General features: G+C 42.8%; 1 protein-coding gene across 4 annotated transcripts in view; it reads left to right on the top strand.

Annotated features, from left to right (window-relative positions):
• Positions 1-20,634: 20,634 nt before the first annotated feature.
• MGMT (O-6-methylguanine-DNA methyltransferase) overlaps positions 20,635-26,174 on the top strand; it is a 340,572-nt gene continuing 335,032 nt past the window's right edge. For 3 of the 4 annotated variants that reach the window (XM_069980047.1, XM_069980048.1, XM_069980049.1), the window contains exon 1: positions 23,190-23,390. In XM_069980047.1, the coding sequence (XP_069836148.1) occupies positions 23,207-23,390 (184 nt within the window). In that variant the 5' untranslated portion in view covers positions 23,190-23,206. Of the gene's footprint in view, positions 20,701-23,189; positions 23,391-26,174 lie in introns of those variants that run through there. The other variant, XM_069980051.1, reaches the window with a different exon arrangement.

Below are 26,174 nucleotides of genomic sequence, written 5' to 3' on the forward strand. Positions count from 1 at the left end.
CCGGTCCTTAAGGGGTTAACACCTTGATGCAACACACAGGACACCTTCTGAGACCTTGAGATTAGAGCGCAACACCTACACAACATGAGGCAAGTTGCAATGAAATGTGTCCTGTTTAAAGGGGTTATCCAGGATTAGTAAAAAGTACAGCTACTTTCTTCCAAAAACAGTGCCACCCCTGTCTTTAGGTTGTGGGTGGTATTACAACTCAGCTCCATTCATTTCAATGGAATGAAGCTGCAAAACCAACACAACCCAAGGACAAGTGTGGTGCTGTTTGTGGAAGAAAGTATCTTTTTTTTTAGCCTAGAAAACCTATTTAATGACATATATATATATATATATATATATATATATATACATATATATATATAGCCCAGTGAAATGGATATAACCTTCCATTGTACTTGCTTCTAAGGGTTCAAGACTCAAAACTGTCACCAAAGAAAATAAGGAAGTGAATGTGATTAATGATGAGACAAATGAGGCGAGGTGTGGGTGGGACCCCCATTTATTTAGCATCTGAAAAAAAATATTTGAGGTCAACATATAACTTTCCCATCACACATTTTTTTAATGAATTTATTCATTTAAATGCAACCAAACCAAGCACAATTTGCCCCAGGCAAGAAATATTTAAATGATATTCACGGGGTCTATTCAGACAGACGCAACATATTTTGCCTAAGAATATTTTAACCTCTTAGGAGGCTATGCAAACGTGCCTAGCCTTAAATAACCAAGCATGCACACTCCACAGGATTTTAGCAGGCTGCATGAAAGCCGGGGAAGTTTTTATAGAACATGAAGAGACGCCTATTTTTTAGTGTGTTTAACATATATTAGAAAACTATGGCAATCCTGCAACATTGCATTACAACTCAATGGGTATAATGGGTGAGTATATGATATAGTGTATTTCCTATTTTTCCCAATCCTATTAAAGGGGTATTTTTTTAATTTATAGGCTAGGTTCCCATTATGTAAAAAGGACGCCCATCTTTCATTAAAAATAATTATAATATATAATAATTATTATGAAAGACAGACAATTTTTTACATAGTGTGAACCTAGCCATACATTGAAGCAAATGGCCTCTCTGCTGCCACCAATGGCTGTGTAGGGAACTGCAGGGATGAACCTGTCCTGGTCCTAACAACATTACAACACCATTAGTGCATGCAGCACTAACGAAACTGAGCCTCCCCTGTTGTCTATATAATGCATGTTAACATTAGAATAGACATTACACTTGGGGAAGCTGTCTGCGTCACTATCGCTGCAGCTTTCTCAAAGAGAGCATGGATAACCATAAAAACATGGCAGCTAAAGATCAGCTGGTCAACACAGTCCACCCTTAGTTAAAATGTAGCTATCATTTAAAAAAAGCTATAGCTCTGAGCAGTCTAGGGAATTGTAATGGGAGTCTATGGAACTCCTGGCAATTCTGTATACCATAAGTTCCATAGGTTCCCATTAGAACGCAGAGTGCTTCATTTAAAGGGGTTGCCTAGTGAAAAAAAATTCTTTCAAATCAACTGGTGTCAGAAAGTTATATAGACTTGGAATTTACTTCTATTTAAAAATCTCAAGTCTTCCCATACTTATAAGCTGCTGTATGTCATGTAGGAAGTGGTGTTTTATTCACATTCAGAAACAGTGCTCTCTGCTGACATCTCTGGCTGAGACAGGAACTGTCCAGAGCAGGAGCAAATCCCCATAGAAAACCTCTCCTGCTCAGGACGGTTCCTGTCTCGGCCAGAGATGTCAGCAGAGAGCACTGTGTTAGACTGTAAATAAAACAATATTTCCTGCAGGACATACAGCAGCTAATAAGTATGGGAAGACTTGAGATTTTTAAATAGAAGTAAATTGCAAATCTATACAGGTTTCTGACACCAGTTGATTTGAAAGAAAAACAATTTAGCTGGACAACCCCTTTAAAAGTTTATAGCACAGAAAAAGGGGCACAGCCTGTGATGCTGAGAGCATCTGCCCCTTTATTCTAACAATTGGTGGCAATCTTAGCAATCTTACACGTCTGACATGTCGCTATGATAAGCCAGAAGTTTTTCTAAATTATAAGTACACTTTAAATTTCCTTTATTACTATCAATCGCGATCCCTCTGCTCCAGGCTGCCGCACTACTGACGCAGACAGCTTCTTCAAGTCTAACATCTATTATAATTCTAACATGCATTAGAATAGACGCCATGGGAGGCTCAGTATCTCCATGCAGCCGCTCTAGTGATATCTAGGGACTGGGTCTTGTGCAGCCCTGCAGTTCCTGACACAGCCATTGGTGGCAGCACAGGGGCCATGTAACCCCTTACCACTGCCAGTCAATGTAAAAAAAAAAAAAAAAAGAAGTCAAAGTTGTAAAACTTCTAGAAATGAAATATAAAATATATATTTTTTTTTTGCCAGGATATCTCTTTAACATATTAAATGGGTTCTCCAGCGTTACAAAAACATGGCCACTTTCTTCCAGTGACAGCACCACTCTTGTCTCCAGTTCAGGTGGGGTTTGCAATTAAAGGGGTACTCCAGCGGGGGGGCACTTTTTTCGCTGGGACCAGGGACAAGGTGGCTGAGGGAAAAGACGTCCACTCACCTCCCCGGTTCCAGCGGCGGGTCCCGCATCGCTGCGCTCCGGTACCCGGTTCTCAGACGCTTCCTGTTGTCTGATGCGGGCCCGAGACGTGATGTCTCAGGTCCGCTCAGCCAGTCAGTGAAGGAGGCGGGATCTGAGCGGACTTGAAAAGGATCCCTCCTCCTTCACTGACTGGCTGAGCGGACCTGAGACGTCACGTCTCGGGCCCGCATCAGACACCAGGAAGCGTCCGGGAACGCGTCGCTGGAACCAGGGAGGTGAGTGGACATCTTTCCCTCAGCCACCTCGTCCCCAGTCCCAGCGAAAAAGTGCCCCCCCGGTGGAGTACCCCTTTAAGCTCCATTCACTTCAATGGAACTGAGTTGCAAAACCTGCACCCAAACTGGAGACAAGAGTGGTGCTGTCTCTGGAAGAAAGCGGATGTGTTTTTCTAACGCTGGATAACCCCTTTAAACCCTTGCAAATGTTGACTAAGAAAAGTAAAGCAAGCCTGTTTAGTGTGGGGAGCCATCTGATGAGGTCAGTATGACATGGTGCACGCACAATATCATCATAATGTGGCTAAATTACACATTTACATTTATCATCTCATAGATGGGATCTGGCCACACTTTCTTTCGTGGCGCCTGAATAAGATATGATGGGACATGTATGTATGATAGATACCAAACACTCACCATCTCTCAGCTTCCTGGTGTGACATCGGGGGGATAGCGGTGTTTATAGTCACACCTGATATTTTCGGAGAAGAGCGCAGTCGACACATTGCAGATAACATGTTATTACTGCGTTGTTTATGTACTTGTTAGCATTGTAAAATGACAGCTGTGTACAAGAGCGATCTCTGTTCTTATTGGATTTACACTAGCGGAAAGGCCAGGCTATGACACTAACTGATAAGATGTACTGATCAATAGCTTTATAACACAGAACCTCTGAAAGCTGCAAGCAAATTACCGGCAGATGTGTTATTAAAGGGCACTCACATGTAAATAGTACCGTGTCAGGACTGAAACGGGGCATTCTATTTAATATAGAGGACAATATGAAGAAAATTGTACATACATAGCATATATACATATACAGGATCATCATAGGCTCTGCATTATGGACTTTCATGCTAGTGAATGAAGAATCAGTGGTTCCCAATAGAGATGAGCGAATTTACAGTAGGTATAAAGTGAATCGCTTCGTATTCCATATCTGTATTCCGCTTATCAGGCTGAAAGCTTTGAAGTCTGCTACGCTCCTTCCCTTTCCCGCCGGTACTGGAAAATCATGGATCCAGTCCTGAGAAACTGGGAGAAGTTTCCCAGGACTGTCTCCATCTTTTCCCTGCACCTGGGGAGGAGCGGCAGGGAGTGGCGCACACTTCAAAGTCCACAGCCTGATGAGTGCAATACAGATAGGAACTAAGCGATTTACTTTATTCCTACTGTAGATTTGATCTTCTCTAGTTCCCAAGAATGACTTTAATATTACAGAATGCAATGGTTTACACCCAAATGGAGGGACCCCCCCACAGTTAGGGGACATAGACGTTCCATAATTACAGCCAGAACAAGGATGATGTGCTGTGGACCGGAATTTGGGACTTCCGGCATCATAATGAATGATGATGCTGTGAACTCCAAACTCTGTATTTACGGACCATCCATGGAACTTGTGACTGCCCCCTAAGGGTGAAGATGTGTCCTCTTTTTTCTGCTTTATACCAGCTAATATCCAGGACAGGAAGTTGTGAGGTGGCCCACCTATCAATACACTTTTAAGCCGAATGTTTGCGGATATTCACCTCGTCCAGTCTCAGCATTGTCTCCCAGTCAGCAGCCGAGGCTCCAGATGATGTTTGGTTACTTCGGTGCCTCCTAAGCTGCTCATTCTGCATAGCCTGTTGCCTTCTCCCTAGGCCCTGTTGGATGAGCTATAGTATGTCTGTTCTGGCTGCATAGCACTGTCGGGTTAGAATAGGCAACCTGCTTCAGAGAGGTAAGAAACTGCCATGGGCTCCTTGCCTGCCAAATGTAATGTATTCCCTTCCTTGGATTGTATTTCTTGTGCTACAGATCCTGCTCATTTTCTGATCTTTGACCTTTTTCCTAGATATCACTCCTGCCTCACTCTTGGATTTGTTTTGCCTGGTACCTGTGGTTCTACCCCTTGTACTGACTCTTCAGGACTATGACTATACAGCAATGTGGGGCCATGCGTGGGTGGATGAATACATGCCTGTATGTTGTAGCTAATAGCTACATGATGTTTCTGATGTTGGTAAAACATTGTCCAGCCACTGTATGCCGCCATCTCCAGCCCCGGTGACACAGCTCATTCCGCAAGCAGAGATTTGAGCCACTGGGGAACAAATATATATATATATATATATATATATATATCTTAAGGGAGAAGTCTCACCAAATTCAAAAAAGTCAGGAAGTCCGGGAGGGGGCAGGATAATAATAACCAAAGTAAACATACCTATCATTGTGGCTCATAGTGCCGCTATCGGGTCCTGTTGACATCTGCCAGTGTCCTGCAGCTCTTCCAGCTGCAATGTCACGTACCCGGCTGAGTGATTGCCGGCTTAGCCAATCACTCACTGGCTGAGTGGGCAATCGCTCAGCCTGGACGTGATGTTGCAGTTGAAAAAGCCGGGTACGTGATGTACCTGGTTTCCAGCCAAAAACTATATCCGGCGGTGGTCAGCGGGATCCGGCATTGAGGTGATCAGGTATCAGCAGCAGATAGCAGTAAGCAGACTCCAATAGGTCAGCAGGTCAGCTCCTTACTTTATGACCACATCATGTAAGCATACAAGGGGTTAAATGTGCACATATGCAAAGTATATAACAGGGCCGACTTATTTATAATAAAACGTATGGGGGGGGGGGACCGACCCCCATCAAGGCCACCATGACCCTGAAGCAACTTCTACCTCTGCACTCACTACTACCAAGGGGTGAGGCAGAGGACTTGCACTAGCGCAGGTATGATGAAGACTATATTATTCTGCAATGCTGAGCTATCAGGTCAGTTTTATTAACCAGACCCCAGAACCACTTGATGAGTAACAGATTTGCACAAACTCCAAATAATTGGGTGACGGACTTTAACCACCATCTATCATACCGGAGGTATAACTTTCCTAATTATATCTCTCTCTCTATGAAAAATCCAGATCATTAGATTTATTCACAGCGGACGTTTTATTTCCATTTGAAAAACTACATTTTCCCTTTAACTGTTTACTTATATTTTTATGTATCCAACTAGAAACAGACGGTATTACAGCAGAAAGGACAGGAGATGATTATTTATGCTCTGGGATATGAGCGTAATAGTATTATAAAAAGCAGTATGTTCTCCATTAACTGCCTTTAGGGTTACTTTCAAATCAACTATTATTATGCACCATCGCTGCCAATTCTTTGAAGCTCCGCTAATCACAAAACAAATACCAAGTGCGCGCAGATATTTGCGATATTCCGTATTGACGAGAACTATATAAAAGACTCTGCCTTATACGAGAGCAGCCGAGCCGCTCCGGTCACGATTACCTGCTCGCAAAGTGTTACATTGTTTACGTTTGGAAGTAATTTAGAGGCCCGACGCAGGAAATCACCGGAAAAAAAAAAAAAAAAAACTCCAGAGGAATTACCATGTGATTTAATAAAAGAGTTTCACTTGTTTGGTTACAAAATTGCTCCCATTGGAATGAGGATACGCTTGAATCAACCTTCCAATGTCAGTTATCATTTCTAAAACAGCTTGACCTGGAAGCGAGCAGCTAAAATTGTGGTGACTGTTAATGACAGTTTTATTGGATGCTATGCTTATAGTTCACATTTTGAGGTCTGTATGTAATTGATCTTTCTACCCTACATGAGAAACACTGCAATAAGTTGGATGCGGCTCCACATTATAGATATAGAGAAATAATAATGATGTCACCTTGAGACTCAAAGATCGAGGAATAGTAATACTCTTCTACCTCCATTCTCCCAACTGCAATGACCTCTACTCTCCAGTACTAAATCTTAACAGTCTCAGCATTATTTTTGAATTATTCATGATAGCCCTTTCCTTCAGTACAAAATCGAGGAAAATGAAATGCATCATGTCCCTGTCACCTCTATAGATATTTTTGGTAAAATATACAATGTTATTTGGCATTTCAAAAATTGTACGCCACTGAAGGTGAAACTCATATACATTGTAAAGTAAAAGCGAGAATGCAAATGCCGAGGAGGGACGGAGAAAATATTCAATTTTATGTGCATTGCTTACACGGGATAATTGCTATGCATTATTCTGTACAGAGCTTCAAACAGACATACCTGTTGTGGTGACAGAGATATCCTTCCTACCTCTTACTACATGCTATGAAAAGTCTGGGTCAGTTTTCTTTTACTTAAAGGGCTATCTCTCTAAAGGAGAGATCCGACTTCTCGTAGGCGGCAGGGGCAGGGGAGAAAGTAACAGTGAAGTATTGCCTACCTGTCCCCATGCCCGTGATGAGCGGTGGGACCAGCCTCGGGATTCCCGCTAGAAGGGGGGAAATGCCTGTCTCGGCTGATGGACAGCCGGCTCAGCCATTAGGTGACTGGGGCAGCGTCCTGCCCCAGTCACTGACTGGTCGAGCAGCCAGTTCATCAGTGGGGGTTGTGACGTGTGCAGTGCCAGAGTCCTGGAACCCAGCAGGGGTCCCGGGGTGGAAATCCGTGCCCCAAGGCTATATCGCTGTTTTCCAGGACTCCCTAGGTCTGCATCCAACTTCTTCAACCACCGGTATTCAAATGTTTCCAGCCATATAAGTAATCGCTATGAGTGTTACTTATATGGCCCTAAAACGTACTTTGTAAATCCTACCTATGTGGGCATTGGGGCAATCTTCAGCTGCTAACTAGTCGCAGCTGGCGGGAAACATCTTCTGGGAGTGTCGGCATATAGGAGCCTTGAGCGTCACAGAGGGGCCATTCCTGAGCGCCGACACTCCCAGAGAGGTGTGACTGCTAAAGATCTTTCACAACTGCTGCTGTGACTACTCAGGAGCTGAGGACTGCCCCAATGCCTACATGGATGGGGCAGGTACGTTTTCGGGCCATATCAGTAATGCTCATAGCGATTACTTATATGGCTGGAAATAGCGCTTGGGCCATAAAGCAATGTATGATTTTCTAGTAATTGGTTCCCTTTAATTGCAAAGGCCTTATGGTGCGTTTACACAGGCAGATTTATCTGACCAATTTTGGAAGCCAAAGTCAGGAATGGACTTGAAAAGACAGGGAATCTCAGTCTTTCCTTTATGACCTGCACCCTGTTTATAGTCTGTTCCTGGCTTTGGCTTAAAAAATCTGTCAGATAAATCTCTCTGTGTAAACGCACCATTACTCATACCAGTTTTCATTCAATGAGTTTTTCATCTTTCCATGACCCTTAACAAAAATTTTATCTGCTCATAGAAAATTTCGGCTTGTAATTCCAGCCATTCCCTTCTTTATTTAGATATAATAATAATAATAATAATAATAATAATAATAATAATAATAATAATAAGAAGAAGAAGAAGAAGAAGAAGAAGAAGACGAACAGTGTTAGAACAAATTATGTTACGACAGTGTCACATGATGCCGGGGGACCTATAGGACTGTATTTCTTATATTAGAAGGCCGAGACCAAACATGACCAGACTTGGATGTGCCAGAATTTCAGAAGTCTGTCCTGCAACAATGTTCTCAGTGTCTCCGTTTATCTGAATCGATTTTGAGTTCAGCTGAATCGATGAGAATTTAGCCTCAAACTGAAAGAACAGTACATCTTTATTAAGCCAATTAGATGTTAAACACCACTTAGCAGTCAAGGAGAGGCACTAGATAAATGGCCCATACACTTCTTTAACTTTGTATTTGGGAAATTAGTATCTACAGTATTTAAGTCTCTCTCATCTATCGAATGACTATCTCAATATTTCCCATAGATAGATCCCCCTTGTGCCAACAAAAAAGCTGTGACACGTTGAGACAAGGACTTCACTGAAACTCTGAAGGTTGAAATTAACCAAAGGATAATGTAATAGAGGGGGAAAGAAACACCATTTTTGTTCTAAGTTATTGGTGACTGATTTTTTGCATGCCACTGGTTAAAGAGGTTGTCCTGCAGCTACAAGAGGGATCATGGTTGTAATAAGTTGGTGGTACAGTGAGATAGGATAACTGCACATTTACAGAACTATGCTACTCTTGTATTGAACATATATACACAGTGTCCCCATATGAAATCTCTGTCAATCAGATTGTAAGGTCTGGTACAGGTTTTGTACAAGAGGCTTGATTATTGGAGAAAGTGACCACCTATGACAACTAGGAAGAACACAGTCATGGAAGCAGCAGCTGCGGCCATAGACGAGAACAAATAGGGAGCCAGAAGCATTGTTGACAAATGGAGTTGGCAATCCAGGGTTAATTGTTAGAAATTCATAGATATGGCAAATGACAAAACAAAACGAAAGTAGAAATTGGGGACAATTCCTTATTATGGGCACAGCAGACTAGACAAGACGTCTTTCCAGGGCAAGAAGGAATACTGGTTTATGCTCATAGAAGTGTATTATGGCTGTTATGGAAATTATTGTGGCATTTTTAGAGGCAATATCACTGTCAATGGTCAATGGGTATTAAGGTTGGCATGGGTTTCATTGTGAATATAAGGTAGACCTTAAGACTGGCAAAAGGGGTCTTGTTGCTGTTACGGGAGGCATCTGCCATTAGGGTGCAATAGTAGTCATGGGTAATGCCTCCTAAGTCTAGCAATGCCTCTAATGGGACCACCACATTTGTTGGATTGAAGGATTATCTTAAATTGCAGTGGTGCAGAGAACTCCACCAATCATTAGAACGAGCATGGAGAAGCGTTCATCTCCTCATCTCTCACCTCCTAGAAAGCAGTGACAAGTGAGATTGGCAAAAGTTTTTCGCTGAATGCAACCCACATGCCATGTTCCATTGATTGGTGGGAGTCTCAGCATCCAGACCCTGACTGACCAAAACCTTTAAGATTTCTCTATAATATGAGAAAAGTTTTTGAGCATTCTGTTTTCCCAAACTTGCCTCTGTCCAGATACTATAGAGAGAAATAGAGGAGGGGGTCTTTATCAAGTGCATAAATGGCAAGTTATCCCTTCAGTTGATATTCTTTCTTGCGAAACAGAACCGGCCTTTGGAATCGTCTAACTACAACATTTCAGGAAGAAAGTAGATTTATGTGTAGTTGGAGGCCTTGGGTGAGAGGTAACATCATTTGAAGGGATTCTTTTAATGTACAAGAATACAAATGAATCAAAAAGACATTGGCTACGCCTGCAGTAATCTTCAATGTCATTTGGAACACCAATAGAATTAAATGAGAATGGTATATAAAAGCGTTCTAATGACGTCTGCATTATTTTCAGTCACTAAATGATTTCCTACCTTGGAACGTTTAGTCATTTGGAATGCAGAGGACAATTCCTGAAAGTCACTTGAACCAGGAAATCTTCTCGTAGACGGAGAAAAGCCTTTAGAAGGTTTCTTTGTCATGCAACATTAAGTTATCATTCATCAGTGAAATATACATTTTTTAGAGAAGAATGAATTAAAAAGCCCATAGAGTGGTTAATAGCATTTTCAGGTTGTCAGCAAAAATATAATAATTTGGTTGTACCTTGGAAATTACAGGCCTATTGTGCAATAACCTCTCCATTTAAATAAATACACTTTGAGCTTAACTGATTATTGAAATTATTTTCCCGCTGGCGTGTAGAATGCTGAAATAAGTGAACACATTTGATTGTTTTCAACTCCAACGCATTTCACGTACTTACCACTTGACTTCTTTTTTTCCCCCTCTTTGTTATGTGCAGTGCCACTCACCCTTCCGAGTTATATTTTCCTGTTACTATATTTCATTTTTATGTCCCCGATAAGGTTTTCATACATATCTTTTTGGCTTTTACTTCTAATAAAGTTGTCAGTGCAAAAAAGATTTGTAAGAAAAAAAGAATGACCTTTTCATACTAAAATCAAAATATATGTAACAAGGACTACACTGAATACCAGGAACAATAGTATGCCGCCAACTGCATCTCCCCGGAACACGACACGATGTGTATGAACACACACAGACAGGGACATAAAATGAAAATGTAATTTGAAAAAGCTGGATGCCGAATGATGCCGTAGATCAGAAGTCACCAACCTCTGGTCCGTGGACAGTATATGACCTACCAAGGATTTTTTTGAGTAGAAATAGAACATTAAAGTTTCCCATCAAGTTAGGAAACTATGTACAATCCCAAGGACATCTACCAGGGAATGAAGGTGCAGAAAACAAGGGCTATAGTTGCCTTTCTATATGGATTATTTTTGGTATCATGAAGATTATTGGTTTGTATTAGCGGGGCATGGGTCCAAATAAGACAATGCCCCACTGGATATTTTTCTCATGTCTACTCGTTCCACCCAGGTACATCAGATTGTTACCATAGTCTGTGGCCTTTTTATGGAACTGATTAAATAGGAACTAAATAAGGAGATTACACCAATAAGAAGATGGAGTCTTGATATTGTTAGTTCTGTTTTGGCTCATCTTGAGGTGCTAGGGAAACCTAAAATTGAGAAGATGTGCTGCAGTAGGAAAGGACTAAATCGACAGACACACAGCTCGATTTTTTTTACCAACCCTTGCTTTCTTATACCCCAGAACTTACATAATTTTATATGTATATTTATTGATCACGTCTTCAAATCTTATGTTCTTCATCATGGTCTTGCTGGTTAAGCCTGACACTCTCTTGGTCTAAATGCCCTCAGTGCTCAGGTTTTTAAAGGGCTGGTCGAGCATTAGCAAATTTATCCAACAAAATAATAATGTCATGACCATAGGTAGGGTATAGTCTGAAAAGGGGCGGGGAAGGACACAGAAAGTGAGCCATAATCTGGCCCCACCAGCTGACCCTGCTTACTTGGCTTAACAGTCCTAGAGGACTGTGGACAACCACGGAGATGGTCACAACATGCAATAAGGTGGTAACACAGAATAAGGACAAGACAAACTAACATACAAGGGATAGTCAACAGGCTGGGGTCAAAACCAAACAGGAAGCAAGATACATAAACAGAATCCAAGAGAATAGTCAGACAACAGAGACGAAGTCTGGATAAGCCAAAGTCAGGAAACCAGAAATAGCAGACAGAGAGACAACACCAGATACGCTAGCACGCTTTACAAAGAAGACTAATAGCTGGCAAAGGGTAAACAGACTTAGGAAGTATATAGGAGGTCAGGAATCTGGTCCAGAACATGACTGGAACAGAGGTCCCGAATTATTGAGAATTATTGAGTGGAAAGACAAGATGTAAATCACCTAGGCAAAACAGAGGTTAACTGTGAAGTGGCCAGTGGAAATTCAGCAGGGAAGAGACGGGTGTGGCAGATAAATCAATCAGCAGAGCAGAAGAAGTAGGTCAGTATTCAGAAATATAGTTCAAGAACAAACATGACTACAGATGCAACCTTGGCCGCATAACACGAGCCGAGGGCCATGCTGAGCTCCATACAGGCAAATAAACATTCTATACTTACCCCTCTGTGCTTGCAGGGTGTCCTGCTGGCACTATCTTTGGTGCCCCCCACTGACTGCAGATGCTTCACATCCAAGATGGCAGCCAATCACTGACTGAGACGGGACAGCAGCAAAGTGGCCTGTGATTGGCTGACTAAACTACGAACTGCATAGAAACGGCACGGAGGATGAAGCTAAGACACTTACCTGCATCCTTCGTGCCTCGTGGGCAATAGGGACATATCAGCAGGTTAGATTTGTCTAACCTGCTCATAGTTTCACTTTAAAGGGGTTGGTGCACATTTAAACACCTCAGACAACCCCTTTAAGGTAATAGATATAATTTAGTGATGCACATAGTTACAATATGAACTCAGGATATGAACTCAACACTCTAGTCTAGTGGCAAATTTTATCCAGCGATTGACAGTTACTTGTATGCGTAGTCGTACACAGTAAGCTGTCACCCACTGAGTGAACCTACCCACTGGACTCTCAAGCCCACAAACTGCAGAGACTTATATCAGCGAATTCTAAGCTATACTGAACCATTTCTACCCAAACCTACATATCAATCTGCTCAGCTCCTCCTTCTTTATAACATATTCCATGTAGATGATGCAGCATTAGAGATGAGCGAACCTCGAGCATGCTCGAGTCGATCCGAACCCGAACTTTCGCATTTGATTAGCAGTGGCTGCTGAACTTAGATAAAGCCCTAAGGCTATGTGGAAAACATGGATATGGTCATTGGCTGTATCCATGTTTTCCAGGCAACCTTAGAGCTTTATCCAAGTTCAGCAGCCCCCGCTAATCAAATGCCGATCGTTAGGGTTCGGATCTACTCGAACCCGAACCTGGTTCGCTCATCTCTATGCAGCATGTTCCCTTTAAGAAATAAATGATGTGATGTACTGAGTGAAAAGGAAAAAGATGGAATCTTTTTTTGTGTGTATGTGTATGTGAAGGTAATAGCTAATTTGGATATCTTTACAGTGTATAGGAACTTTGGGACAATAATTACTGTGTAAGAATATATCCACCTGCTTGTATTGTTAATGTAAAAGACACTGTCATATTCCGAAATAGAAAAGTTGAAAGTTACTACCACAAGTCATGCTGTGGCTGCACAATTTAGATTCTTTTCTCTCCGTATCCCTAGGCTACTGATATAAAAGGAGACACCCTTCCCTGCATGTTGAATGCTGCAACATAGTTCAAACAGCACTTGTGGTTCTCTGTTAGATTAGTGAAATAGGAGCTGAATCTGAGTCTCTGGGGAGCCAAAACACAGCGTTTGTAACAAACTCAGGAGTAGAAAGACATTTTTACTGCCTGGGATAGAGAACCTTTAAGAATAGTTTTAGTCTATTGTTACAGGGGAAAAAATATTCTGTAAAGTGAGTTATTAGCTCAACCACCACCACTTATGTGCATTAAAAATGAGATAACTTCATATTGAGTCGATAAATATTCACACTTACAGACGTGGTAGTTCTCGTCTCTTGGGGCCATTTTCTTATGTTTAATATTTCGTCACTCTGCGAAGAATACAATAGATGTGACTAGACCAGTCTCTGCCGGCCGAGGAAAGACAAAAATGGACAATATATCACATGCATAAGCAGGAAATAGAGAAACCCTGTATAAACGTTGTCTTATTATAGGAATGGAGGCTTTCCAATTGGCATATTGGCATATAAGGTGTAATTTTATTGTACAATCAGGTGCAACACTTTTTTTTACATCAGTTGATTGGTGCTGGGATCACAGTGGCGGCGTTTGTCCTTTATTTAAAAAATGCCCTTGGTTCCTGTGCTCGGTGTTGTTCTTTTGCCGTGCACCAGCAAGCTCATACCCCCGAGTGTGACCATATCCCCTCCCCCCTGTGGCATGGCATTGATTCTAATAGAGCCGCGTCACAGAGGGGAGGGGATATCATCCTGCCGCAGCCTGTGATTTGCTGAGTGGGACATCAGGGATCTGAGAAACAAATGGGAGCTTGGGCAGATAATGTATTAGCCAGGTAACTGGTGGGTTAAAGTAGAAGTCCGGCCAGTTTTTAAAGGGGGGAATTTGATAACAAATAGGCACTTACCTCTCACTGTGATTGCGGTAAGCGCCGTAATTGGCCTCGAAACCCCCGCCGGAAGGCATTTTCCACCAAGTTGTGATGACGTCACAACTCGGAGGAAAATGCCTGTCATGGCTGATTGACTGGCCACTCAGCCAATCAGTGACTGGAGCGGTGTCCCGCCTTAGTCACTGGCTGGCTGAGTGGCCAATCCATCAGCCATTTCATGACATGTGCAGTGTCGGAGATCCCGGAGCCCGACAGGAGTCCTGAGACTGGTCCCGCTGCTCATTGCTGGCATGGGAAGAGGTAAGTTCCTAGTCTTTATAAAATTCTTCCCTGCCCCGGCCGGCTGCCAGATTTTTAAAATGGCTGGACTTCTTTAAGTGGCCATTCTCACAACAGAATAAAAATCCCCTGTGAGAATGCGGAGCCATAGCCCATAACTGTACCAAGCATCACAGCGGATTTCACTGCAAATCTTGCACTGTGAATTTCGCTGTGATGTGGTACATGTGAAACTGTCCTAAAGATGTTGTCAAGGATAAGGATAACATGGTTGCTTTTTGCAGAAACAGCGCCACAACTGTCCATGAGTCAGATCTGGTCTTGTAGCTCAGATCTATGGAATTGAATTGAGCAGCAATACCGCAAGCATAGAAACTTGTGGGACTGTTCCTAGAAGAAAGCATCCATGTTTTTCTAATCTTGGGCAACACTTATTACCTGGGACATTACTTTTGTGTTACTTTTGTCTTGTTTTAAAACATCACAACTTAGAAGCCAATAATTTGGTATAACTTACTTATGATGTTTTGTAGTTGATTTGCAGATTACCTGATGTCTTTCTGAATCTTTCTTATAATAGTCCATTAAGATTACAGACGCTTAATGTGATTTTGGCCCAATAAACCCAATATATGAGTTACTCATAACCATGATGACCCCTGAGCATCTGGTTTGCTGACGCATAAGAGGATGTAAGATCTGCTCAGATACTAGTCTGACTCTTTTTGCACATAGTAGTTAGTGCTCCGCTCGCACCAGATATACATACTCGCCCTCGCTGTCTGCTTTCACCTCAGTTGCACTCCGGGTATCAGCCATGTGCTTTTTTGATTGTATTAATTTCACTCATCGAGTATAAATAGAGACTGTAGACAGAGAAGAGTATTACTACATGGAAACTAGAAATATATATAAATAATTGGTAAATAATTGTTACATTATTTATAATCAATTGTAATATTGAAATTGGATCGATAGATGAGAGGAAGAGAACGGCAATACCTGTACATGAGCTACTGCCTGTATAGTACGAGTCACTGCCTGCACCTGTACGAATAATTGCCTGTACCTGTACATGGGCTAATGCCTGTACCTGTACAAGAGACACTGCCTGTACCTGTACATGGGCTAATGCCTGTACATGAGCCACTGCCTGTACCTGTACATAAGTCACTGCCTGTACCTGTACATGAGCTAATTCCTGTACATGAGCCACTGCCTGTACCTGTACAAGAGACACTGCCTGTACCTGTACATGGGCTAATGCCTATACATGAGCCACTGCCTGTACCTGTATATAAGTCACTGCCTGTATCTGTACATGAGCTAATTCCTGTACATGAGCCACTGCCTGTACCTGTACATAAGTCACTGCCTGTATCTGTACATGAGCTAATTCCTGTTCATAAGTCACTGCCTGTACCTGTACTAATCATTTCCTATACCTGTACATGAGTGACTGCCTGTACCTGTACAAGAGACACTGCCTGTACCTGTACATAAATCACTGCTTGTACCTGTACATAAGTCACTGCCTGTACCTGTACGAATCATTGCCTATACCTGTACATAAGTGACTGCCTGTACTTGTATATGAGATAATGCCTGTACCTGTACATGAGCCACTGTCTGTATCTGTACATGAGCTAATTCCTGTACATAAGTCACTGTCTGTACCTGTACATGAGCCACTGTCTGTACCTGTACCTGAGCCACTGTCTGTACCTGTACATGAGCCACTGTCTGTACCTGTACATAAGCCACTGTCTGTACCTGTACCTGTACATAAGTGACTGCCTGTACCTGTACATAAGCCACTGCCTGTATCTGTACGAATCACTGCCTGTACCCATACATGAGCCACTGTCTGTACCCATACATGAGCCACTGTCTGTACCTGTACATGAGCCACTGTCTGTATCTGTACATGGGCCACTGTCTGTACCTGTACATGAGCCACTGTCTGTACCTGTACATGATCCACTGTCTGTATCTGTACATGAGCCACTGCCTGTACCTGTACATGATCCACTGTCTGTACCTGTACATGATCCACTGTCTGTACCTGTACATGAGCCACTGCCTGTACCTGTACATGATCCACTGTCTGTATCTGTACGAATCACTGCCTGTACCTGTACATGAGCCACTGTCTGTACCTGATCCACTGTCTGTACCTGTACATGAGCCACTGTCTGTACCTGTACATGAGCCACTGTCTGTACCTGTACATGAGCCACTGTCTGTACCTGTACATGAGCCACTGTCTGTACCTGTACATGAGCCACTGCCTGTACCTGTACATAAGTGACTGCCTGTACCTGTACCTGAGCCACTGCCTGTACATAAGCCACTGTCTGTATCTGTACAAATCACTGCCTGTACATGAGCCACTGTCTGTACCTGTACATGAGCCACTGTCTGTACCTGTACATGAGCCACTGCCTGTACCTGTACATAAGTGACTGCCTGTACCTGTACATAAGTGACTGCCTGTACCTGAGCCACTGCCTGTACCTGTACATAAGCCACTGTCTGTATCTGTACGAATCACTGCCTGTACCTGTACATGAGCCACTGTCTGTACCTGTACATGAGCCACTGTCTGTACCTGTACATGGGCCACTGTCTGTACCTGTACATGAGCCACTGCCTGTACCTGTACATGAGCCACTGTCTGTACCTGTACATGAGCCACTGCCTGTACCTGTACATGAGCCACTGCCTGTACCTGTACATAAGTGACTGCCTGTACCTGTACATAAGTGACTGCCTGTACCTGTACATAAGTGACTGCCTGTACCTGTACCTGAGCCACTGCCTGTACCTGTACATAAGCCACTGTCTGTATCTGTACAAATCACTGCCTGTACCTGTACATGAGCCACTGTCTGTATCTGTATGAATCACTGCCTGTACCTGTACATGAGTTAATTCCTGTACATAAGTCACTACCTGTACCTGTACATGAGACACTGTCTGTACCTGTACATGAGTCACTGCCTGTATCTGTCTATATAACTGTCTGTACCTGTACAAGGTTCGCTGCCTGTAACTGTACAAATCACTGTCTGTACCTCTACAAGATTCGCTGCCTGTAACTGTATAAATCACTGTCTGTACCTGTACAAATCACTGTCTGTACCTGTACATGGGTAACTGCCTGTAACTTGTTTCTGTACTCTACAGCAAGAACATAGGACACATTTACTAAAGATGCGTCCCTAGCGTACACCATGAAAAAGTCGCAGATTGTGACCTTTTTTTGAGGTGTACACCTGCCGTAACTGCTTGCCTGATGAGCAGAGAGGGGCGGAGCGGTAAGGCGGGGAATGGGTGTGGCTTCCTCCCGCACCTTTATTATTAAGGTTTTTGCCTGGCGTTTTCCAGGCGTACACCAGTCAAAAATTTACAACTTCTCCAGAGGAGGTGAAACTCTTTGCCCAATTTCTGCACCAAGTGCAGGTCCGGCCGCGTGTGTGAAAGGGGGCGAGGCTTTATGCAAGACTGGCGTACACGTACTCTAGTCTTAACAATAGTCTACTCTTGTCTACCATGTTGGGGTCAAAAGGAAACTCCAGTTAAACCCCAAAGATAAATATTTTTTTACTTCTTTGCTAAACAAGTCTATACAGTAATTGTAGTTTTTTTTTCTTTTAAACAGAGATCTATATCCCCTGCATCAACATAGAAATAAAGGATCCGATTCTGGTTACTTTTAGCCACCAGAGGGGAGATTTATCAAACATAGTGTAAAGTGAAACTGGCTCAGTTGCCCCTAGCAACCAATCAGAATCCACCTTTAATTCCTCACAGACTCTTTGGAAAATGAAAGGTGGAATCTGATTGGTTGCTAGGGGCAACTGAGTCAGTTTCACTTTACTCCATGTTTGATAAGTCTCCCCCCCCCCCCAGGTCTGTATTTGCAGGCATAAGGATATACTATAAGCCTCATCTAATGTTCTACCTATTTAAGGCCCCATTACATGGAACGATTATCGGCCGACATGAGGCAACGATCAGCCGACATGAACAATGTCGGCTGATCGTTGCACTCGATTTCAACAATGTTGAAAGACAAACGACTCATACAGCAAAGATCTGCTGCTGTCGCTCTGTGGAATAGGAGCGGGGGCAGCAGACCGCTGCTATATGCTATGGGCTGCCCGGACAATCTAGCGATCACCTGGGCAGCCCCCCCGCACCTCTTCGCACCCCCTCCCCCCCGACTTTCACCCGCTCGCTGGTGCCGCATGTAATAGTGGCGGCAGCGAGTGGGGAACGAGGAGAAAACGACCACTGACAGCGCTCGCTTGCTCCTCAAGTCGCCCCGTGTAATAGGGGCTTAAGCAAACAAAAACAACATGGTGATCAAGGGTGGGAATTCCCTTTAAGAAACACAAATACAAGAGTCATCCTCCTTTGTCGTTAAACTTTTCCAACGCAAAGTTTGTAAACTTCGCTCTAGACTTCGGCACACTTCTGCTCCCCCCACCCTACATTCACTTGAATCAGCTTTTCTGCACTAGTGCATCAAAGCAACATTTAGGGTAATGACATGACTACAGCTATCTTTTCAGTAATCAAAGTACTAATGTGAAACTATGTGGTTTATTTTAAATTACCTTCTTAATCCCATTTCATTCTGCAGGGCTTGAAAAATACCAACTTGTAAAAAAAAAAAAAAAAAAAAAGTCAAAGAACAGAAGGGAACTTTATATACAGTAGCATAAAAAAAAGAAAGAGATCACAAAAAGAGAATAAAAGTGGCACCATACAAAACAAGGCAACAAAAACTAACAAATGACAGTATTAAAAGAGGAATATTTATATTAGAGAAAAAGCACATAAGAAAGAAAATGGGCCAATTAGATGTAAACGTTCAAAAGACGGAGCGCAAATGCGAGTCATTCAAGAGAACAGGTCACCTTGTGATAAAAGATTTTTTTTACATGTTTCTTTTCTTAATGTTTCATCTCTCTGTAGCCTTTTGGCTCCGTAAAAGAGAACAATGGGAGTCGCGTGTTAAAGAGTATGTTCTGGAGATGAACGGTTCAATTCGAACAAAAGAATTTTTTTCAAAATTATAATTATAATATGCTGTATGTCCTGCAGGATGTGGTGTATTCTTTCCAGTCTGACACAGTGCTCTCTGCTGCCACTTCTGTAGGAGTCAGGAACTGTCCAGAGCAGCTGCAAATCCCCATAGAAAACCTCTCTTGCTCTGCACAGTTCCTGTTTCGGACAGGGGGGCTGCAGAGAGCACTGTTAGACTGGAAAAAATAAACCACTTCCTGCAGTACATACGGCAGGTGAAAGTACTGGAAGACTTTATATTTTTAAACAGAAGTAAACTACAAATCTATGTAACTTTCTGAAACCAGTTGATTTGAAAGAAAAAGAGGGAATAAAAATTTGCCTGATGTCAGAAAAATATATAGATTTGTAAATTACTTTTATTTAAAAAAAGCCTTCCAGTACTTATCAGCTGCTGTATGCCCTTCTGGAAGTGGTGTATTCTTTCCAGGGTGACACAGTACTCTCTGCTGCCACCTCTGTCCATGTCAGGAAATGTCCAGAGGATGAGAGATTTGCTGCTGATATGCACAGTTCCTGACATGGACAGAGGTGGCAGCAGAGAGCACTGTGTCAGACTGGAAAGAATACACCACTTCCTGCAGGACACACAGCAGCTTATAAGTACTGGAAGACTGGAGATTTTTCAAACAAAGTTTGTTTAACTTTCTGACTTTATCTGCGGATTACCCCTTTAACTAAGCATCTGTCAGGCCGATGATGACAGCTGGAAATGTAGTGTTCATCCTGAATAATAAAGTAGCCTCATAAACCCCTATTATGTCCAACCAATATAGCTTGATGTTGCCTACATCGCCCAGTCCTGACCCGAGAAGTCCCGTGGATTATTACTTTGGCGTTTTGCACATATATTATACCGTTTAAATACATTATACCGTATTTTTTTTAATATCAGGCTTATCCATGCTTATTTAACAGGGCCCAACGTGCGATGATTTGATTATGCATTATTTTTCAACGCAGCGCAACCATGACGACTTAATTCCGAAAACCAGCCTCTCGAATATGATTAACCCGGAGGGGTCATTGGGTAATATAATTAGTAAAGACTGATTCTGTATATCTGTGAAATCAATAGCAGAAGTAAAATGGTATAGCATATATTAGTTTATTATGTTCAAAGCTGTATACAGCGGCCGCTGACAAGATTAGCATTGGTTTGCTACGTGATGGATTCGGAGAGGGTGATTAGATTGAAATAATTATTGGTGCTTGTAGCTTCAAGTATATAAGCATGTTAATGTAGACAGGAGCAATAATACCGCCTGTCATAGCAGCCAGGTGGAGACGCACGCGTATTGATCGTATTGGAAATGGGGCATTGTAAAAATAATTTGGGTTATTTCAAGTATATTTTCTAATTACACGCCAGGCCGGTGGGACTTTATATTAAAAAAAAAAAAAAAAAAAAGACCCCGCCAATTATTTGGTTACTATAGCAACCTAAGTAGGAACATATTGGTGAATATTGTTTGCTGTAATACTGTGGTCTGGAGAGTTTTTAACACTTTGCTGTGTGTATTTATTTATAAATTTTTTTTATAGCAAAAATCTTCAGACTAATGGTCCTTTTACACAAAACGATTGATCGTTCGTTTTTGCATGATAACGATCGAATTCGAACGATAATCGTACGTCTAAACGCAGCGAACGATCAAACGACGAGCAAAAAATCGTTCATTTTGATCTTTCAACATGTTCTCAAATCATCGTTGATCGTTCGCAAAAAATTCGCAGATCGTTCAGTGTAAACATTCTTTCAACGATTTCACCTATGTGTGAGATAGGCTTAAGCGATCGCAAAACAATCGCATAGCGAATTTTCCGTACGATGTATCGTTCCGTCTAAACGCTGATCGTTATAAAAAAAACATTGTTCATTCAAAATCGTTAATCGAATCGAATCGAATTATCGCTCCGTGTAAAAGTACCATTAGGAAGAATCCATGTAAACTTCCTATGTAGTCTAAGGCTATGATCACAAAACGTAAGTTCCATGGGAATTCCCATGGAACTTACGTTGTGCTGCCTTCTGAGGGAATCCCGGCCGGAGCGTATACACATAGTATACGCTCTGGCCGGGATCGCTAGCGGCACCGTAGAAAACGCACATGTCAGTTTTCTGTGGCCGGAATTCAGCGAATAGCGGCCGCAGAAAACCCTGTCAGTTCACACAATAGAGAGAGCGGCTCCGGCCGCTTGCACTATTGTGTGTTGTGGGGAGCTCTGATGCGGGCGTGCACGAATGTAACCGCATCAGAACTCAGCGGCCCTAAAGATCATCCGGCCGGTACTGCAGTAGAGAGGAATTGTTTGATCTGCTGATCAGTGTACGTTTGGCTGCTGGAAACCATAGTGATCAGCCGCCTACCCCTACCATGTGCTTCCGGACTCCTTCGGGGCTGCATACAACTTCTTCAGCCACCGGTAATCAAATGGCAAACGATTGGACTTGAGCATGGTCATGTGACCCTCATCTCTAGTACCCAACTATGTATAATATCCATGGATGCAAGACTACATTCACACACAGTAAAATAAGCAAAGGAAAACGCAGTCAAATTTTGAATCTAATATTTTCCTACATTTAAGTCTATAGAAAAACAGCTGTCTGTGGACATATCGTAAGATAATATACATTTATTACAATGTGTTAACAGACTGGCATGTTTCCATAGATTTTAAAGGAGATCTTCAGCCAGCGGAAAACCTCGTGCAACCAGGGGGTGAGCAGAACATAATGAAGAGTCTATTACTAGAGATGAGCAAACCAGGTTCGGGTTCCAGTTGATCCAAACCCGAACGTTCGGCATTTGATTAGCTGGGGCTGCTGAACTTGGATAAAGCTCTAAGGTTGTCTGGAAAACATGGATACAGCCAATGACTATATCCATGTTTTCCACATAGCCTTAGGGCTTTATCCAACTTCAGCAGCCACCGCTAATCAAATGCCGAACGATCGGGTTCGGATCGACTCGAGCATGCTCCAGGTTCCCTCATCTCTATTACTTAAAGGATTGTGTAAAGGTGTTGCCTGCAAAAACCATTAAGAAATCTTGTCCGAACAGTAAGGCCTTATTCACATGTTGAATTTTTCAGGTCCGCATATAAGTCTGCCATTTTTACTCCGTGAAATTCGATCCGTAGGACATCAGTGTCATAAAATGTTGAATTGAATGTTGAAAAAGTGCAAAAAAAGGTGAAAGAGGGGACACAATGATTGTACATATACAATATATACATATGAATCGGTTGTCCAAACAAATGATAATATATCAAAATGTGTTACCCATGGCAACCATCATATATCGCCTCTCAGGCAAACAATATGTAAAATACATCCATAAAAACCATGGTGCAGAGAGAGAGAGAGAGAGGCCTGCAGTAGTTGCCTATAGCAACCAATCAGAAGCCAGCTTTCACTTTTCCAGGATCAATGTTATTCAATGAATGCTGCAACCTGATTGGTTGCTATGGGTCACACCCCCACCTCCTCTTTCTGTTGTCCAATCATAATCCTCCTGAGCTGTATATACATGGCTATCTCTTGTATCCCGATACTAAGCTCACTGTATACACGCAGCGGAGGAGCAGGAAGCAGGAAGCGCGCTCTTATTAGAGCCAGGGTTATAATCTCCAGGGGCTGCGCCGCGCTGCATTGTGGGACTTGTAGTCTGGCACGGAGCAGGGCAGCGTGGTCCGAGCTGTTGATGCTTCCTGGTAAGATGTCTTGCAGTGTGGAGACTTTGTTAACTCCTTGTCTCCCGTGTCCTATCTCCTGTAATCTGCTGCTGGTAGGGAACATGAGTTATAGTGCTGAGAGTGTGTGAGGAGGAGGGGGAGGGGGTTGTCCTGCTGCACAGGTTGTTAGTGTATTATAGGTTACTAGTGTATTATACACAGACATTCACACAGTCCTGAGAAGCAGCCACCAGTGTGCTAGGGTATATGGTGGGTCCCTGTCATTGTGCAAAACTTTTACATGTCAAAAGTTTCAGTGAGGATCTGCATGTTCAGACCCCTACCAGTCTCTAAATCTATCTGGGTGAAGCACTAAGTAGGGCTCTTCACTCCCTCACTGAGACCTCTGTCCAGGCCCAGGACATGTCTCCATTCTAAGTATATGGGATCCTCTCCTGCAATGAGCTGGTGACCAGCCAGGGAGTGAAGCGTCCTACCATGTGCTTCACCCTTCTGTAGCTAAAGATCGGTGGGAGACTGAATGCTCGGACCCTGACCGATAAAAACAGACCTTTCAAGAGTTTTGTATAATGACGGTGACACTTTAAATGGGCCAACGTCTGGCACGGGCTGTATACTCCTATATAACCAGGCTTCACACCAGTGTAAGGGCCCTATTCCACCGGACGATTATCATTCGCGATCTCAAAAGACCTGGAAACGTTCACTCATTTCCATGGAACGATAATCGTTACATATGATCGTATTTGCGATCGTTTTTTCTTCGCTATTGCGTTCGTGTCTACTGCGAACGACGTCTTATTCAATGCAAACGATTTGCGAACGAGCAACGATAAAAATAGGTCCAGGTCTTATTAATCGATCAACGATTTTTCGTTCGGTCGTTAATCGGCATTTCAACTGAACGATTATTGTTTAGATTTGAACGATTTAATGATAATCGTCTGGTGGAATAGGGCCCTAATACTCAGGTGCCATAAAAGATGGTGGGCAGTGTTTTTCTGTCATTCAGGCACCAATGGTGTTCATTGTCTCATCCATTACACTCTAAAAAGCACTCAGAAGCTACGTATTAATATATACGCCAGGACTCAGCATATCCCACTCTATACAGTTTACTGGGGTCTCGAAGATGATTTCGACTGCGTTCCCATAGACTAGGGAACACTTAGCCAAAATCACGACCCCATGGTTTTATTGATAGAATAGAGTTATTGACAGCATTGCGTGGCTATTTATGAACAAGTGAGGGCATGGTTTCAGCCGGATGTGTTCCTCACTATGTGGGAACATGGTCTTAGTCCTGCTAAGATGCCATATTTTATTTATTTATTTTTTTACAGATGTACAGATTGCCCCAATCCCTGCTGTTACTCACTGTAGATACTACAATTAAGGGGATACGTCAGTGAAAAAAGGTTTTCTCTCAGATCAACTGGTCCCAGGAAGTTATTTAGATTTGTAATTTACTTCTGTTTTAAAATCTCCAGTCTTCCAGTACTTTTAAGCTGATGTATGTCCTGCAGGAAGTGGTGTATTCTTTGCAATTTGACACAGTGCTCTCTGCTGCCACCTCTGTCTGAGACAGGAACTGCCCAGAGCAGTAGCAAATCCCCATAAAAAAAACCTTTCCTGCTCTGGACAGTTCCTGACATGGACAGAGGTGGCAGTAAAGAGCACTGTATCAGACTGGAAAGAATACACCACTTCCTGCAGGACATACAGCAGCTGATAAGCACTGGACGGCTTGAGATTTTTAAGAAGAAGTCAATTACAAATCTATATAACGTTCTGACACCAGTTTATTTGAAAGAAAAAAATAACAATTTCTCTGGAGGCTACAGCATCTTGGGCTTCTAATTGATTTTAAATAAAGTGGGCGTGCTCTGTGACTGCACTTGGGGCATGCCTGCCATTTTTGTACAAAACTATGAAAAAGTCCATTTGATTATTATAAAATAGTCCCAGTGCTATTCCTATTTCGTATAATCGTGCCTTCTCGACCTCTCCAGCCTGTTTATTCCCTCTAAACCTAATTGAGAACCCCACGACAGTAGATGCCCATTAAGTACAGGATCCGCAGCTAATCTGCAGCCTATTTGATGGTACAGATTTGATGCTGGGTTCAGTTATTTAGATCTGCTGTGATGTGTGAAGCTACCCTAAGGGTGTGTTCACACTAAGAAAATCAAGTGGAATTCCGCCTGCCTCACTGTGATATAGCCTGTGTATGGCAGAACCTAACGGATCACGGACGTGGAATGCATGTACCGGAGTCCCCCCGCGCCCGGACAGCATCTGTAATTAGATGCTGGGAGCGGGGGAGACTGTATTCATAAGCGCCGCGCTGTAGTAACAGCACCGCACGGCCGATTCATTACAGCGCGGCGCTTATGAATACAGTCTCCCCCGCTCCCAGCATCTAATAACAGATGCTGTCCGGGCGCGGGGGGACTCCGGTACATGCATTCCACGTCCGTGATCCGTTAGGAACACGGAACGTGGGAATGCAGCCTTAGAGCGGCGATCAGCAAAAGGTTCTCCCATAGACAGGCTATGGCACACTGAATCAGGCTGATCGCCCTGTATTTGATTACCAGTGGCTGAAGAAGTTGGATGCAGCCCTAGGGAGTCCTGGATGGATAATGCCATAGGCAGTCAGGATTTTGGAGTCTATAGTCCACAAATAAATCAGTTACAGCTCCGTAATATCCCTGCAGTCCGGGCCTGTTACCCTACCCCCTGATGCCGGAGCCAAGTTTGGGGTAAACTTGGGGTTAAAGCAAACAAATGTCTATTTTT

The sequence above is a fragment of the Dendropsophus ebraccatus genome, chromosome 8 (genome assembly GCF_027789765.1).
Source record: "Dendropsophus ebraccatus isolate aDenEbr1 chromosome 8, aDenEbr1.pat, whole genome shotgun sequence".
NCBI lineage: Eukaryota > Metazoa > Chordata > Amphibia > Anura > Hylidae > Dendropsophus > Dendropsophus ebraccatus.